At 44.2% G+C, this 17,099-nt stretch overlaps 1 protein-coding gene across 3 annotated transcripts in view; it reads right to left on the bottom strand.

Annotated features, from left to right (window-relative positions):
* PDE7B (phosphodiesterase 7B) overlaps positions 1-17,099 on the bottom strand; it is a 307,541-nt gene that overhangs the window by 6,300 nt on the left and 284,142 nt on the right. For all 3 annotated transcript variants that reach the window (XM_019550216.1, XM_019550217.1, XM_019550215.1), the window contains 4 exons: positions 13,035-13,126; positions 10,334-10,478; positions 7,396-7,492; positions 2,735-2,815 (listed from right to left, as the gene is read on the bottom strand). In XM_019550216.1, the coding sequence (XP_019405761.1) occupies positions 2,735-2,815; positions 7,396-7,492; positions 10,334-10,478; positions 13,035-13,126 (415 nt within the window). The remainder of the gene's footprint in view (positions 1-2,734; positions 2,816-7,395; positions 7,493-10,333; positions 10,479-13,034; positions 13,127-17,099) is intronic.

Below are 17,099 nucleotides of genomic sequence, written 5' to 3' on the forward strand. Positions count from 1 at the left end.
CTCTTACTGTCTGCTGGTGGTGCTGATGAGTACTGCCTCTCAGACATGCCACGGTACAACTACCCTAAACAACAGATGCAGTGAAGCAATCTTTTGGATGAACAAATCTAGATGCCTGAGTGTACTCCCTCTTGCACAATCCTAACCTTACTAGGGATCTGGACGTATACCATTTACCTTGGTAAAACAAAGTTTGGACACACACTGCATGAATTTATACTAGTTTACCAGAATTCAGTGAAGAGATCTGGAAAAATCAGAAGTAAAACTACATCACTGTGTGTTTCACTGATACAGGTGTCAGGTAGCTGCTTCTCACCCAGGACAGGCTAAATATAAACAGGCTATTACAGGTCCCTCTGCCACCTAGTGGCAAGGTATGGTAATGGTGCCTATTTCAGCGGCTATCCTGAGAGCTGACTCTCTGTCCACTCCAAACACTGGTATAACACATATTGGTTTCTCTACACTGATATAAATTATGAGTCTGGTAAGTATCACATATCTAGACCATAAGGAAATGACTTCTGATATGTAAATTGGGAAAGGTCTGGCATTTACATCACTGTCACATGGCAAGACTTGCTAGGAATGGTGATGCTATATGGTCTGAACAGTCTTCTGGCCGTGTGAAGAGATGAAGGTCCCATGATTTGCTAGTTTTACCTTCCTTACGGTATGTCTACATAGCAACCTCAGGCACATGGAGATAAATCAGAGCTAGCTAGCTAGCTGACTCTGTAGCTTCAGTGGCTGGGAGCTCAGGGTGGGCTGAAGACTTGTGTGGTTAGGTTAAACAGAGCTCCATGTTGCCATGGCTGCACTGCTGTCAGTACCTGAGCTAAGTAATATAAAACTGTCACACATATGTCTATGTGAACTGCAGTCATTGCAGTGCAGGCATACCTTAAATGACTTAATATATTTTTGTCCTGAAGTTGTTTTGGGACCTTACCCTTAGTGAACCTGCTAGAACATCTGCTCTGGGAGAAAAGATCTGAGAGATAAGTCTTGTATTCATTAAGATGAACCTGACCTCAGTGCATCGAAATAAATTGTCCAACTCTAAGCAACTGTGTGTGGGGGGGGAGGAGAAGTACAAACCAGTTATTGAATATCAGATACTTTAGATCTGAAGTTATTCCTGCCTCATGATTTCCCTGAGTGGGAGAAGGAAAAAGGAGGAAACATTAGTAACATATGGGCCCATCTATGTGTACAGGCAAAGGTACAATAGCATCTAATGCACTATTCACATAATGGCAGGAGGTGTGATTATGGGATTATGCAATGAGATCCCATTGTGCCTTGCTGCCAGTGCAGGGGGAGCCCAATGAACCCCCATGGCTGGGAGATGCAGCAGCTGCAATCTCCCAGGTCCATGGGGTGCATGAAGCTCCCACGACCTAGGTATGCGTGAAATCTCTGAGGCTGGGAGATTGCAGCTGTGCCCTGTGGCTGCCAGGACCCAGCTGGGTCTCAGCATCATGAGGCACACTGTGCCTACAGCTGTAGGACTCTGGATCCTGGCAGCTGCGGGGTGCTGAGAGTCCCCTCAGTTACAGGACTCCCAGCGCCAACTGGCCATAGTGCACCCCTGTGGCCACAGGGGAGACCCTGCTACATATGCAAATTAAAACTCAATAGCAACCAGCTAAAAAGTTAATACAAATTTTTGACGTCTAACTTTATAGCTGGTTGGAGCTTTTTATAGCCTGATAGTTACTTTGCAGGTGTAGCTGGTCTCAAGGTAATTGTGCAATTAACCAGTTAATTGTGCGATACCTAAAACTGTTGAGGGGGCCTAAGTGCTCAGTTGTGATCATTTATCAGAGCATCTAAGAGGCTACATAGCTGCCCCCACAATTTACCATGCACATGGTATGGAACTATAGAAGCTTATATGTAAACACTGAAGAAAAGTAACTTTTAGGCTTCTGGGGCTGGCCGCACACAGTGCACTGGAGTCACTGCTCTTAACTCAAGCTTTCTCCCACTCCTCAGCTTGGGGCAGCTGTAGAGGATGTGCAGCCAGCTCCCATGAGGAGGGAAGCCTCTCCTCTCTCTTCTGCTCAAATGCAGTTTTGTTTTGGAGGCAGCTCACCAGACTGTGGGATGGCTACATGTGAAAACTCGGAGGAAGGAGGAGAGAGGGAAAACAAAGGGGATGCTAGAGAACTAGAAACACTCTGTGGATTACTAAAATAGTCCTGCTGCTACTGCCTCAGCTAGCTAATGTGACCCACTGCACAGCCTGAGCATTGGAACTGGGCCTGTTTGGGGGTATTGTTGCAGGAAGTTAGAACAGAAAGCAAAGACTGTGCTACCCTAAGGTGGCAGGTGCTAAGCATGTTAGAGGTTTCATGATGCCTCTTGGTATCATGAAGCATCATGCTTACACAACTCTGGGACCACTTGTCCTAATTCTCTCAAACAGCTGAAGTATTTCAGTATGTGGGATCAGGCTGCAAGTATCTGACTTTTTCTGTGAGGTTCATTCCCTTGTGAGCTATTGTTGTGTCAGGCCTTAGCTCAGGGAGTGAGTGGCAGTAAGGCTAAACCAGGCCCAGTGCCTAGGAGCAATGCACTCAGCTTTTCTATAGAGTCCTGTGATCTGCTTGGTAGGTAAATTCTGCTGCATCCTATATTATGGTCCAGGTTTTACTTGATCATGGGTTGTACTAGGATGGAGTTTGGAGGTAGGAGAAGACAAAAGAATGAAAGTAAAGCTCACCAATTTGTATGCTAGGTATCGTGTCCTTCTGCTGATTACAAAGAGGGCTTATTTCCAGTTCAAATTTTTGTTCCAGGTCACCTATCAAAAACAAGAGAAAATCATTTTTGCCACTTCCTGATTTAGGATGTGACTTTAATTTCTTGGTTAAAAAAACTTACCTGAGCAGACTTGAATGCTGATGCCCTGAGGAGCAGAAAACTTGCAGTGCTGACACTTCATAGCCAGGGGGCCCCTGTACACACATTTTAGTGTACTCTGCAGACTCCCTCAGTCTGCCTGGAGACAGACAGCAGCAGTGTACAGGACAGACCTGATTGGCTGACCCAGAATGTTTAGGGTCAGCCTGTGTCTCCCTGCAGCACAATGTGGGAATTGTGAAGCAGGTATGCTTTGCTCCCTGTTTGGCTGGAGCAGTAAACTTCAGCCCAAACGAAGCACTGTCTCCTGGGGGGGAAGTGGGGAGCAAAGTACCCCTGGGAAACTGGAGGACTGTGTTGTGCTTCTTTAAGAAGGGAACATGTACAGACATTTGCTCTCCCAGGAAAAACTCTCCTGGGAATGATTTAGCCTGGGTTGTTTATGGGTTATTTTTCTCCTGGAGTGGCCACCTTTGGTCTAGGGGAAATATCCTGAACATCTATACATTCATACTTTCTCCTCGGGGAGCAGTGACTGTCCCAGAAGAAACTGAATGCCTGTACATGGCCATAGATTGCTCTCAGCTTTCGAATGAGTGAATACGGGCACTGGCAGAAGTGATGTTTTGTCACGCAATCAGCATCTGAAGCACTATACTGCCATGCCCTGACAGAAGAATGCGACTGCAGAGCATTTTAAAAGTGCCCAGTTACACGACAATCTGAACCCTCGTTATATGAGGATTCAGATGAAGGCGCTCCCAAGTGGAGTACCTTCATTAATGTCTGTCAGCACAGGCTGGGAGTAAGGCTGGGCTGATGTAGCACAGCCTGGATCCTGGTGCTGTCTTCAGAATGGGAGGGGGCGAAGAGTGGGTAGGGAATTCCACCTGGGGTTTGCCCAGCCTGTGCTAGAGGGTGGGGTGGGTGAGCTGGGTAAACTCCAGACTGAGCTTCCTCCCTTCCCGTCCCCCCCCTCCCATTTTGAAGGTAGCACCGGAGCTGGGCTAGGGGAAAGTAGCTGTGGATATGCTGCTGCTTGAAACTGGAGCTCAACCCCCTAACCCCCCAGACCCAACAACGAATGTCCGTTGGATCTGTGGGAACGTTGTAATCCATGGTGCTTCCTGGGAAGCGCCATGAGTTACAGCGGGGAGCTGCACGCTTGTCAATGCCCAAGGGTCATTAGTTGGACCTACAATCTGCCCTTTTAGAATATACTACAAGGCCCTCCTTTTGTTATTCTTATACACATGAGAAAGCTTAAAGATTTGTTCCTGTTTTACCCCTGTTTTGGATGCTCTATGATTCAAAATTATACTTGTTTTGTAGGGGTGGATTACCTGCATCAGTATTAGCAGTAGTCCAAGCACTAATGTAGATGAAGTTCAGCTGTGTTAATCACCAGGTGACTGCTCTGTCATAAAATTACCTTTAGAGGCCAGCAGCTAATACTTAGTGTTTCTAACATGGAACTAAATGTGAAGAGCTTGTATGAAACCCAGATTAAAGTCCTTGATGTAAGTACTAAGAGGAATTTTGGAAAAATATTCAGGTACTGTCTTTGGGATAATAAAACCAACATAAGGAATTGATTTTTGAATTTGCTTGGGGTTTATGATTTTTAGGGTTTGTTTTTTTAAATCTGTTTTTAATGAAAAGTGCTGACTGGCAAAGGAACATGTATGTGTACATGTAAAACATTTCCTTGACTGTTTTCCCAGTACCAATATATAGGCATAAAGATGTATTTTGTTTTCAAAATTAAACATGAAGGAGATTTCGTCACTGAAAAGTTCTTCCCAGATCTAGTTATTACACCAGTACAAATATTCAGCCTTGCCTCATTTACCAAATATTCAGTTAATCTATAACTGATGTCCTGGAATATACTACCTGCTTCTATGGCTTTGACAACTCATTTAATCAAAAAGCTGAAATTCTGCTTTGTATAGTAAGAATTACTGCTCACTTCTATGAAAGACACAGACTATGATTAACTACTTGGAGACCCAACTGCATGAATCAGTCACACAGGATATATCTGCACCGAGAAAATTTGCAATCAATTTAAACTGTTTTTTTAAAGCTGTTTAGGAACAGTTCAAGGAGGCTGAAAAGTATTTTTTGGAACAGGATTCAACACTACCTCAATTCCATAAAAAAAGATTAAACTTCATTAAATATACACTATCTTTCGACTGATTTTAAAGTGTTTGTCTAGCTGAACAGGTATTAAGACCAATTATAACATTTCCACACGACACCAGACCCTGGTTAAAGCAGTGACATTATATGGCATTACAAGTATTTCCCCAAGACACATTTTAAAGACTTTAGCCTTTTCCACTCATGTCAGTTGCTATGGGACTAACAGTTGGTCCCTGATAAATTCAATGTTGTGATCATCATCAAGCACTCATGTCCCATCTACAGTAAGGGCAGGGAGAGACAGACATATACCTCTGATAACTTATATCAGTTTTGTAAGCTGATGTACATTACCTTGGGATCAGGAATGGATGTGTGCACCAATCCCAAGATCAAGGCATGACAGCTAACCCTGTGACTTGCCCCTAGTTGATAGGAGAACAGGTGAGACCTGGTTAGCTGTTAGCAAACAGCTAACCTCAAATGGATGCAGACAAATCAAATGTGAACCAGTGTTAGTTGCACCTGTAGAGTTTTATCCCTGATTCTTACAGGAGTAATTCTTCAGCAGTGGTGAAGTTTCCTTGGTTTAGGAGTTTGGATTGGTCATCTGCTACTTTTTTTACACTGGTGCAGTGCTGATTATACTGATGTAAGCATTTCATCTGACAAAACCTTCTGTTACAGAGCAGAGATATCAGTAACCAATTAGACAAACTGGTACTGAACACAGTCAGGGCGCAAGTATGGACAAAGACAATTTGCATCCAGTGCTGTGGGGCTGAGCTGGGTCTGAACAGACTACAAGGGGCTTCATCCATACTTGCTGTGTACTAACTATGCCAGGTAAGAGTTCAGCTACCTGACAATGCTGGCCATCATGGTCAGATCTGATTTAATTCTGTAGTGTAATTGACAAGTTTAAATAAATTCAGTATATTGGACCAGTGGGTCTAATGTACCGTTTTGGCAGGTGTGCCACAAATTAAGCCCTGCACCCTCACCGACTACCACTCTGATTCCCTTATCCTGATTGATCTGCTGCTCTGCTATCTGCTCCCTGAACTGCCACTGTGCTGCCTACTCCTCCCTAATCTGCCTCATGCTACATACAGAGGCTGCCCATGGTATTTGTAATGCAGGTTAGCCACACCTATATTAACCCACTGTGCTTGCTTATTTAGCATTCCTACCCATTTCATCAGGCTGTGGAGAAGCTACTAAGAAAGATTTAACAGTGATTAAACACCATGTTGTCTTCTCTCCTATAGAACAGCCTAGTTTTATGGGGGAGTGAAATGGTGTAATCAGCTCTCACCGAACACCATCCATAGCTGAGTTCTTTGGAGGGGTTAGAACATATTTGCAATAGATTCTAGCAGAGGTTTGGGGCTTCAATTCAGTTAGGGGTTTGAGAAGTGCATTAGGACTGCACCTTACTTGCAACTGTAAAAAGAAGTCGGTCGCATTTTGGAAATGGCAAATGTAAGATAAGTTTGCAACTATTAAGTAAAACCAAGTATGATAGATGTACATTGCATGTGCAGCCCACATCCACCTGGGTTTTGGTTCAGTGATGATTGCTAGAGGACATCTGAAGAAGATTCAGACTCTGTGCTGCTAGTGAAAACTAAGGTCTGAGCCACAGCAAACCCCCACTCACTGGGCATGTCTACACAAGACATTTACGGCACAGTTGACTAGTTAGTTCCATAGTAAATGTTTCAGCATTTACAAGTTAAGGGTGATTAAACTGGAGTAAGCTAATTAACTCCACAGCAGGATAGTACTTGTACTTGAGTTTTTTACTGCACAGCAGCACACATGTAGATCCTGGCTAGGGAAGGAGAGTGCTTCAGTGCAGGGGCTGCATGCCAGGTAGCCCCACATTGGAGCATCCTTATGCCCCAGCCAGCCTCTCTGCAGCATGTTGAGCTGAGGGGTGGAGGGGCAGCTCCTGGCTGGCTGACCTCTGGGGCCTTCTGCTAGTTGGGCCTGATTTGACCTGGCTCAGTGTGCTGTGGTCCCAGGCGCACGTTCAAACAGCACACCTGGGAGCAATAAACTCTGGAGTTATTGATTGCTTGTGTAGATGCACCCACTGACACCACCTTATAGGAGCAGTCAGATCAATGAAATATATGCGGCTCTTCTCTTCTGTTTCTTCACCTCCACCTTCATTAGCAACCACTTGCAAAATAAGGCCACAAATCTGCTGTCTAGCATATCTCTGTGGCAGATTTCAAGGGGGAATCAGGTAGGCAGAGCTGACTACAGAGCGAGTGCCACTTCAGATAAGCCAATTTCTCTTTCTTCATATTATTGCCTGAAAGTGAAAGGGGAACCTGTCTGGTACATCAGAGGACTGACCTTGCCGATAGAATTCCTCACAGACCCTTTCACTCCACTGCTTGCTCGTCTCCCAAAGCCGACAGGGATTACAAATGTCAGCACACTTGAGTGCAATCTGCAAGCAAAAAGGGAGGGAGAAAAATGATTAGCTAGCAGTCACTCAGCAGCAAATCTGCACTCCAAGGGGCTGTGAAACCGCTTAGTGGCATACTCATTGTCAAGTGGGATTAAGAATACATTTGAGAAACTGAGCCCCACCCCAACATGCCTCTTTAGGAAATGACACTTACTTAAATGTGTAACAAAATCAGCATTCAGAGCCCCGCTTTTATAGTAGTGAGAATGAGAGAAGCACAAAATTCCAAGACTGCAGAACTTCTTGGACATGACTCATGGTGGGCAAGCCAACAAAAGCTTCAGGCTGGCTCCCGCTGACTGCTTGGCTCAGCATCTGCCATTGAGGATGAGGAATGGAAGAGCCAAGCCAGTGTGAGAATGTTTGGGCAGCACTTCCTTGTGGTCTTGGTGAGTGACCTTTCATATCACTTACATTAGGGATAATTTTGATATGTGGATACAGTCCACTTGGATAGGTCAGCTGTGTTGCTGTGTACATAGCTAAGTACAGGACCCTCTGGTTTGCCTCTGGCTCTGTTTCCCTTTGCTAGGAGTTTAAAGTTCTTTGCTGAGGTAGACCTGGCGTAGGGCTGGAATGGAATCAAGCAGCTGCTGCTTCTTAGGAAGAGTATGATACACCGTCATCTGCCTGCCTTATCTCCTCAAAACCAAATGTCTTCTGCCTGACTTCCTCATGGACAATGCCCAGTTGGTTAATGGGCTTGCAGTTGTGCTTCTTAATGGGTTAGGCAAGATGTATTTGTGCAAAGACATGCTAGGGCCTAGTGAAGAAAGCATGAAAAGCTTTCCTGTGTAAATTTATACTTGCAGAATGGGGGAGGATGTTCTCGTTTCCCTCAGTCAATTGGATAAAACTGGCTGTGATATTGCTTTGTGCCCACAGAGCACTGTACTAGCAGTCTTTAGTAGTTCACTCTTCTCCTTCTTTTACAGATGGGGAAAAAAGGTTCAGAGAACTGCGGTGATTTTCTGATGGCTGGATAGCCAGGAAGTGACCTACCAGTGATCAATTCATTCATAAGAATGAATGTCTCTTGATTTCTACTCTCAAGTCTAATCTACCTTTTCTGTGCCTCAGTTTCTTTTTCTAGAAGGGAGGTGACTTTTACCCTAGGTAGAATTTGTGATTCCTCCTTACTTACAAGCATCCTGCTTGATCTGTTAAGAAGTATGAACCCAACAACTTCATGTTGTTCAGGCAGTAAGAAAACATTTTGTTTTCAGGACGCAAGACAAGCAGATTACCACACATCCTAGTCTTCTGAAATGGCAGCAGCTTCTCAACTAGTTATTATTCCTTCCCTTACCAGGCTCATGTTGGCTTGAAATCAGCAAAGCACAGGTATGGTCTAGGCTCCAGGGTTCAGCTGGCAGAGCTATAAGTGTGTCTATACCTGTTTTGAGGCAGCAGGAGCCTCTTTCTGCAGCACAGTAGCGTTACCTCTGTGAGGGAATTAAGGCAGCTGGCATTAGATGAGTGTGTTCCTTCTTGCTGCCCTCCCAGGGTTTGCTTTGTACCCAAGTGGCATAACTGCTGAACAAAACTGCACAGCCATGTAGCTGCCATCTGTGGCCGTGTGTAGATGAAACGAGAGGTGTATTTGGACAACACTTTAAAGAGTGCTAAGTGCTTTTGCACTGCTTTAATGGTGTCAGTGTTTGCGTGCCTCGACAGTGTATTGCGCATTAATTCCGGCCACTGTAGGAAATTTGGTGGTGAAATGAACCTTAAATGACTTGGGGTGCAGCAAACTAAAATTTCTTTGAGGAGTTTAAGTTTGCTGCCCCTACAGCCGTGGAGTGAAGCACTGGGCTCCATGCAGCTCCATGGCTCTTCAGGAAGCCTGTGCAGGCAGCCTGGCAGCAGCCCAGGAAAGCAGCTCTGCCCAAGAAAAGTGGTGAGCGTGACCTTTTTTTTTTCTCCTCCCTCCCTGGAGCCTGCCTGAGCTGCGTAGGGGCCCAGTGCTTCCCTTCATGGCTGTGGTGCCGCCCAGGACTGCCTGAGCCGGGTGCCTGCAGGCAGGTGCCGCCTGGAGGGGGCTGCAGCTGCTGCAGAGAGAAGCACCAGTGCCCCCCTGCAGCCCAGGGGCCGCTCTACCTGCTGGCAGCTCGCCCTCCCCTCCCCACCAGAGAAGCAGGTAAGTTAGCAGGGTGTGTGCATGACACAGGGGGTTTAATCAGCCCTAAACTGAAGCGGTATTTTTAAAAACCCACTGCTTCAATTTAGGGCCCCCATTTTATCTATATACACCCTGTTAGAACAACTGCAGGGAAGGCCTTGAGCTGGTAGTTTTACCCAGTGGTTATTTCTTGAGGTGCTTTGTTTGGTTGGAGCTTTGTTCTGAATGTCCTACTAACAACTTTGGTAGGGCTGAGAGAATCACTTAGGTTTGGTTTCCTCATTTGCTGGGAAAGAGGAATCACCAACCACTGCTAGTGCCATGATAGTGATTGCTCTTTGTGCAGATAGAGGCTGGAAGCCTTAACCAAATGGCCATTACTTAAGTCCCTGCCACCAGTGCCACTGTAAAATAGGACAGTGAGGCTGCAGTAAGAGGCTAAAACTCTTGCCTGTTGTGAGAAAGAGACAAGGTAGCGTGAGAATAAAGAAATGAATAATAGCTGATGTGAGCTACTCAGTCACTGATCCCTTTCTGAATTCATTGTATGTAGATTGTGCAAGGGAACAAGATTAGGGGTATGTTTTGTTTGCAAGGCAAGTCAGATAGCAGCAGATAGTGGGTGCCAGGATCTGAGGTAGAGGCATAGGTAACGTGCATGAAAGTTGTGATACACTGACAAGGATTCAGAAAGGTACCTGGAGCATGAAATGTCTGTCGTGTGCATCCTCCAGTCTCAAATCCTGATTGTCGAGGTGAGCTTTCAAACGGATCAAGAACTCATTTTGCCTATTGATGTCTGTTGCCAAGATCAGGGAGCCCAGCTGCTGCTCAATATCCTGTCTGCAGTCAAGAAAAATGTGCCCTTTTGAACAGGGGATTGTTGAACGTTAATAGTTTAAATCCACTTAACCTCCCATCTCCCTCTGCAGATTACATGATGACATGAGTGGGCAGAGAGATTCTCGCGCTGTGGACTCAGCCTTATCCCCTTCCTTATCCTTTATAGAAACAACTTGTAGGATACAAGCATTTTAGCTGCCTAAGGGGAGTCATGTGGAAGACGCAAGGAAGCAGAATAATGGTGTTGGCATAGACAGCCCAGGGAGCTTCCAAAACGTAGTGTGAAGACTGAAAACTACACAGCATGATATATTACTGGGAGGACACAGAAAGCATGCAGGAGAATGAATAGCCACATCGAGTTCCAGTTTGGCAGCCATACGCAGAACAGGGAACTGAACTTCATTGCTCTAAAGAACAACTAAGAAGACAGACTGGATGCTTTAGGAGATTACCGGTGGGAGATGGACTTAATTTGCATTCTTGCCCAAGTCACCAGTGACTAAAACTTAGATGTGGCAAGCTGCTGGGTGACTTGAATCCAAAGGATTTGTCTCCAGCTCCTGTAGCACTGTGCACGCATGCACACAAACAGCTGCAGCAGAAAAAGCAGCACATCAGTATTAGCCCAGATTACATCCAGTCTTTGGCTTTTCTGCCCAGGCTGTCATTGCTCCCACAAGGCAACAGTAAAGTTAAATACTATCCTGGTTGCGTGGATGACGTCTAGGCCATGTCTATGCTAGGGAGACCTTCTCTAAGAGCTAAATCCTATTTCATCTTCACGCACCTAAGTGGCAGTTACATAGCTGCATAATGGCAATTTTGGCACTTATGTGAGGTTTGGAGTCCATATAGATATTTGTGCCCTGTGTTTCTGTGTTGAGTATATTCAGTAGCCTGAACTCTGGCTGCATAGATGTGCAAGGGAATATCATCACCTGAGTGTTTGCATCATACCATGCACATCCTAAAATTTTATTTTTAGCAAAACCACAATTGGCGCTGGGGGGAAGGTGAAGAAGCCGAGTGGTTAGGGATCTGCCCAGGGAATAGGAGACCCAGTTTCATCCAGAGAGTGTTTGAACCTCTCTCTCCTACTTTCCAGCAAAATGTTCTAAATACCAGGTTACAGGCTGCATGTCAGCCAGAACAATCCTCCACCGGCAGCTAAGTGGGGTCAGGAGGAGGGAGAGAAACCAGAGGGAGCGGGGCTCAGGAAGTTGGCTGCTGCCCTACAAGGGAATGGGTTGTACCCAGAGTTCTTGCCCTCAGTGGGGCTGAAACTACTGCAGTGCTATTTATCCACTTTATGCAATAAATAATAAGTGCAAAGTGTGATGAATCAACTTCAAGAGGAAGGATGGAGAGAGATGTGGCTAATAACTCCTGTTACCTAGTGGTTAGAGCACTGAGCTAGGTAGCAGGAGATGCAAATTCAAGCCACCTCTGGGCAAGGGGGTACACCTAGAATCTTTTTCTCCTTGTCCCAGGGCAAATATGCTAGCCACTGGGAATTTGGGCTAACAGCTAGGAGGGCTCCTTCTCCAGATTGTACCCCCAGCAACTTCAAGTAGAATCTAAGCCATGCTTACATGTCAGTATTGCTGCTGGTAGCTACATAAGCATCACTTAGGCTCAGGATGTAACAATATGTACTGATCTCAGAGGCAAAACCAGCAGCAGCAGAAAGGAGGAGTCTGAAGGAGGAACAAGGAGTGAGGGGGAGGAGACAGGAAGTGGAGGAGAGTTAGAGAGGCTGGGGGAGAACAGCAGGCCCTGTAACAGCTCTGTAAGAAATGCTATAATAAAGACACTGTTTATATGAAGTAGGAAGCTGTTCCTTGATTACCCAGACAGGGGCACCTGAAACACAGGAAAGTGCATCTGGATTTAGCTCAAAATTTTCCATAATTTTTTACGTCAGTTCTGAACAGGTTTAATTGATCTAGTGTAAAAAACCCAGTGGGGACCTTCAGAGCTTTGCTACACTGGGACTCCCCCCATTGCTAGAGAACTACTCAATTTGCAGTTTTGCAGTTTTTGCAGAAACCACAAAATCCAGGCTTGTCCACAAAATCAACAGCAACAACAACAACAAAATACTAAAAATAAAATGCTGGGAGAGGAAGCTGCTGGCTGCTGGGTTGGCAAGATGGCAGCTGCCCTGTCGTCCCTCCTCCCCACCCAGGGCCTCTCTGTCAATCAGTACTGAGGGGTGGGGCCACCGTGAACTGACCGTGGAGTTAGAACTTTAAGTACTGATCAATCCACAATAATTTGCAAGTCCCCCTATGATTTAGGTAGACCCTCTCCCTTTGCTAATACTGGTGAAGTCATACCAGCAGTGGTAACAGGGGCACATGTCTAGAAAATGTCCCTATGGTAGAACTAGAGCAGATGTCTCTCTCACTAATTGGCTGCTCTGCTTTGCTCCGTCCTAACTTGCTTGGAGTCCCTTGGTCTCTGCTTTTGTTGTTAGATCAAGCAGTCAAATAAGCCAGTGACTGGTTTTCTGTGGAATTCATCAGCATGTTTCTCATGAGGTGCACTTACATCATTTCCTTTGGCAGATGGGCAAGGAGCCCTGATTCTCGAAGCATGCCTATTGTGGATCGCCAGTGATGATTTTCTAAAACTGAGACGTTCTGGGGAGAGAAGAGGTAAATAAGTACAAGCATACCATAAATAAGCATCTCGTACTTAGCACAGAAATTCTGTATTTACCAAATCAAATAATAGATCAAAATATAATTGAGAATTTTCTAGCAAAACAAGCTTAATTGTAAAAAATACTTGTTTCTTAAGCCCAATATGTTTTGCTGAACTTTCACTAAATTGAAGGCAGGATGCCAGGGTCCTGATTTCTGGCTGGCTAGCCCAGGGTTGGGGCAGCTGCACTGCTAGTGACCAGGGCCTTGAATTAGCCCCAAAGCCCTGTCACTAAGTGACAAAACCCAAGCTTTGATTTGTATTGATTCCTGTTAGCAGTGAAGAATTTATGTGTCCATTTAAGAGCAAGCTGGATTACATTCTGGCATGCGCACTGACTGCAGCGTGATTTATAAGTCCTGAATGATTGAAGAATCTTTACTGTGGGATGAAACATGAGCCAGAAAGAATCCAGCTTGCTATCCAGCTTTCACACTCTGGTTGTAGGGCTGGCAGCGAGATAAGAAAAATTCCATGCGGTGGGTTTGCCCAGCAGCCAGGAAAGCTGGGAGCCACCGCTTGGTAGAACTGTCATTTTTGTTAATTTCATGCCTGCTGCCAACACTGAAACAAGAATGTCAATTTCACTGGGCAGCTACAAGGGCCAAGAAGCTTCCAATTCATAGGAAAATTTTAAAAGATTTTGCTTCATTCTAATTCAAAGTTAAACCATTCTTTTTTTTATTTCTTTACAGGGAAATTTTCTATAAACCGGAGTCTATTTTTGGGCCAGTTCTATAACTAGTCTAGCTAATAAACATAACCTGCCTTTGCTAGCGGGCAACACCTGATGCTGTAGCCACACACCCAAAATCTCATTCAATGTCTGGTTAACCCTTAAATGCTACAAATGATAACCCAAAGATAACTGGCTTATTGTAGGGGGTCAGAGTCCTCTCCCCTGCTGAGTATCTTGATACACAGTGTCAATTTTGAGATCTACAATACTTTGCCTCACCTAACATTCACAGAAAGCATTTATTAAATGCACTGCACAGAAAAAAAAAACCTGTAGAATTGATCCCCTCAGTAAACACAATTACTTTTCACATTAATATTACAAGTGCTGCATCTATCTTTTCTTTTTTCCTGACTTCCCCCTGCTCTCTCTCAGGTTTTGCTATCATATCGTCCTCCTACCACCTTTTTCATTCCTTGGCTGCCTCATCTCTGAATTCCTTACTTCTTTTCTATCCTTTGCTCTAAATCTCCCATCTTGCTACTCCATGCCTACTATCCTGTTTTGCTCAGATACTTTCCTCATCTTTTCTGTCCCTTGATAGGCAATGCAGCAGGAAGGGGGGGAAAATCAATATTAGATGTAATTTTTATACAACACACAATTTGTCTGAGGAACTTATTTTTGCAAAATTTATTTAGGCCAAGTGCTGACCAGGTTAAAAGAAAAGAAAAAGAAATGCAAGACAATAAAAATATCCAGAGTTGGCAAAGAAAGGATTAAAGTTAACTCAAGAGCTGCCTCAAACAATGGAAGATTTTGTTGATCAAGTTATTCCAGAAGTGCCTACAACATTTACTGCCCCATCTTTTAAGATATTTAGTATTGTCCACAATTGTAAATATGACAGTAGTTTTTGCCATCTGTAAAATGGAAACAATAATACTGGCTTCCTCTGTAAAATGCTTTGAAATCTCCTCATGGAAAGCATTGAGTAAGAGCTGGACATTATTTATTTATCACAGAAGGGGGAGCAATGGGAAGATCCAGCATAGCAAATCTTATCTAAGCTGAACCTCAAAGTGAAAATGGAAAGACACTCTACTACTAGCAGTAGAGGATGAACCAGAAAACATAATCAACTGACCATCCTGCCAATTTCATATTGAGGCTCTTCTCATACATGGAGCTGGAGTGCTGGAAGCCAGGATGTAGCCCCAAAGGCTTTGCATTCCACTTGCAAGGATTACATCCCAATAGTCTGCCTTGTACCCTAAAGCATGAGGTTTCATTTCCTTACTAATATAGTTTGCTCAGTCACAAATATTAAGAGTGATCACAGAATTGTCATCCTCCTTTTCAAAATTAACCATAATATTTGACACCAGATCCCCTAGGGGGATGTCTTCCACACACCGACTCTATGTCCTGGTCCTGGTCCTTGGCTATTCATATCACTGGGCATTTTACCACAGATTTCAGTTGGAGTGAAATCAGGGGATAAATGAAGTAGTATTTCATTTTTGTTCTAATGCATTGCCTATTGATCTGATAAAGGGATGCCTTGTTTTTTCATTATGGGATGGGGTTGAGAGAAAGCCTAACTCTTTTAGGGGTCAGATTTCATTTTTTTAGCTCCTTGAAGCATATTTGGCTCTTCATATTTTCAAACTATGTGATGCTCCTTTGTGTAATTATACCACATGTAATTCCATCATACCCCTCTCATCACTTCTATCTCTCTTTGGATCTCTACAATGTCAGCTATATTTTACTGTGCTTTAGGTGAGATGACCAACACTGGAAACAATGTCCAGATGAGAAAGAACAGTTGTTTGCTGTATCATGTACAATGTAGTCTGCTTTCCTTTTTAATATACCATACACATGATTTATCTTTCCAACTGTAACTGCTTACTTGAAGGAGACTGTTATTGAGGTATTGATGCTGATTACTCAGTCTTTTTCTTTCACGGACCTAACAGTTTCAGATCCTGGGCCTTTAGATTACTTTTGGCAGTACGCACTGCCGCCCAAACGCATCAGGACTGTCCCTATAATTTTGTAGCTCTGAGTAAGCAAAATAAATTAAATGTAAGGAAGACACTGCAACCATTTTGTCTGGCTTTTCACCTATGAATTCTTAGGACTAAATCAGGCTGTTCACAGCCTGAACATACAAACAGGCTGTGTGACCAAAAACCCTGGGACCATAAGCATAAGTACCGCCTTTTTCTTTCAAGCTGAAGAAGCCCTCATGGAAGCTATCTGCAGACTCGGGGCTGTAATAGAACATATATAGTTTATAAAATCTATATAGATTTTGACCACTGTCTGTATTAAATAGATCTTGGTTTATTCCCAATGTCTAGTCAGATTCCTTGGAGATCACCATCTCTTTAAGTCCTCAGATGGGTGACACAGGTAGTGATAAAAGCTATGATGAATGTAACATGCAGCCTTGGGAGATGTTGAGGAAACAGGAGAATTTAGTATTTTTGGGGTTGTTTTTTTCATGCTAGTTATGAGAAATCAGAAATCAAGAGAAGAAAAACCATAACTGAGGGAAGCAATTTGTTTACAGGCTGTTATGGGAAGATGAAGGGAATTGCGAAGTTGCGGGGAGGCAGTTCCTGGAAGCGAGCATGGCATTCTAGTGCACGCATCTCCTAAAGAAGGCTTAGGTAAATATAAAACAAAGAGCACAGATCTGTGAGAACACACATGAAAGTGTGGATAAAATAAAGAGTTAACTTAAGAATTGTTAATTGTTCTTCTTTTTTTATTTATTTATTTTTTGTTAGTGCTCCAGGAAGGATTTGAGACCTCTCTCTACCTCATTTCTTTGACTTTTTTTTCAGTGTATTTAAATAAATAACACACGGGATCAGGGGTGACCCGTGCCTCCTGAGACTGAAGGGGCACAATTTGTGGGTGGGCCTGGGGGCAGGCCAAAAGCCCCATATCCACTCTTATACTTCTGTGACATGGTCCTGGGGTCTGTACTGTTCAACATCTTTATCAGCAATCTGGGTGTAGGAGTGGAAAGCACGCTTTCCAAATTCACTGATTACACCAAGATGTGGAGTGAGATGAGCATGCTGGAGGGGAGGGACCGAATCCAGCTAGATCTAGACAGGTTACAGCGGTGGGCGGATGAGAATAGGATGAAATTCAATGCAGACAAGTGCAGGATGCTGCATCTAGGGAGAAGGAACCAACAACACACC

This window comes from Crocodylus porosus, unplaced genomic scaffold (assembly GCF_001723895.1).
Source record: "Crocodylus porosus isolate Cpor-Errol unplaced genomic scaffold, CroPor_comp1, whole genome shotgun sequence".
Lineage (NCBI taxonomy): Eukaryota > Metazoa > Chordata > Crocodylia > Crocodylidae > Crocodylus > Crocodylus porosus.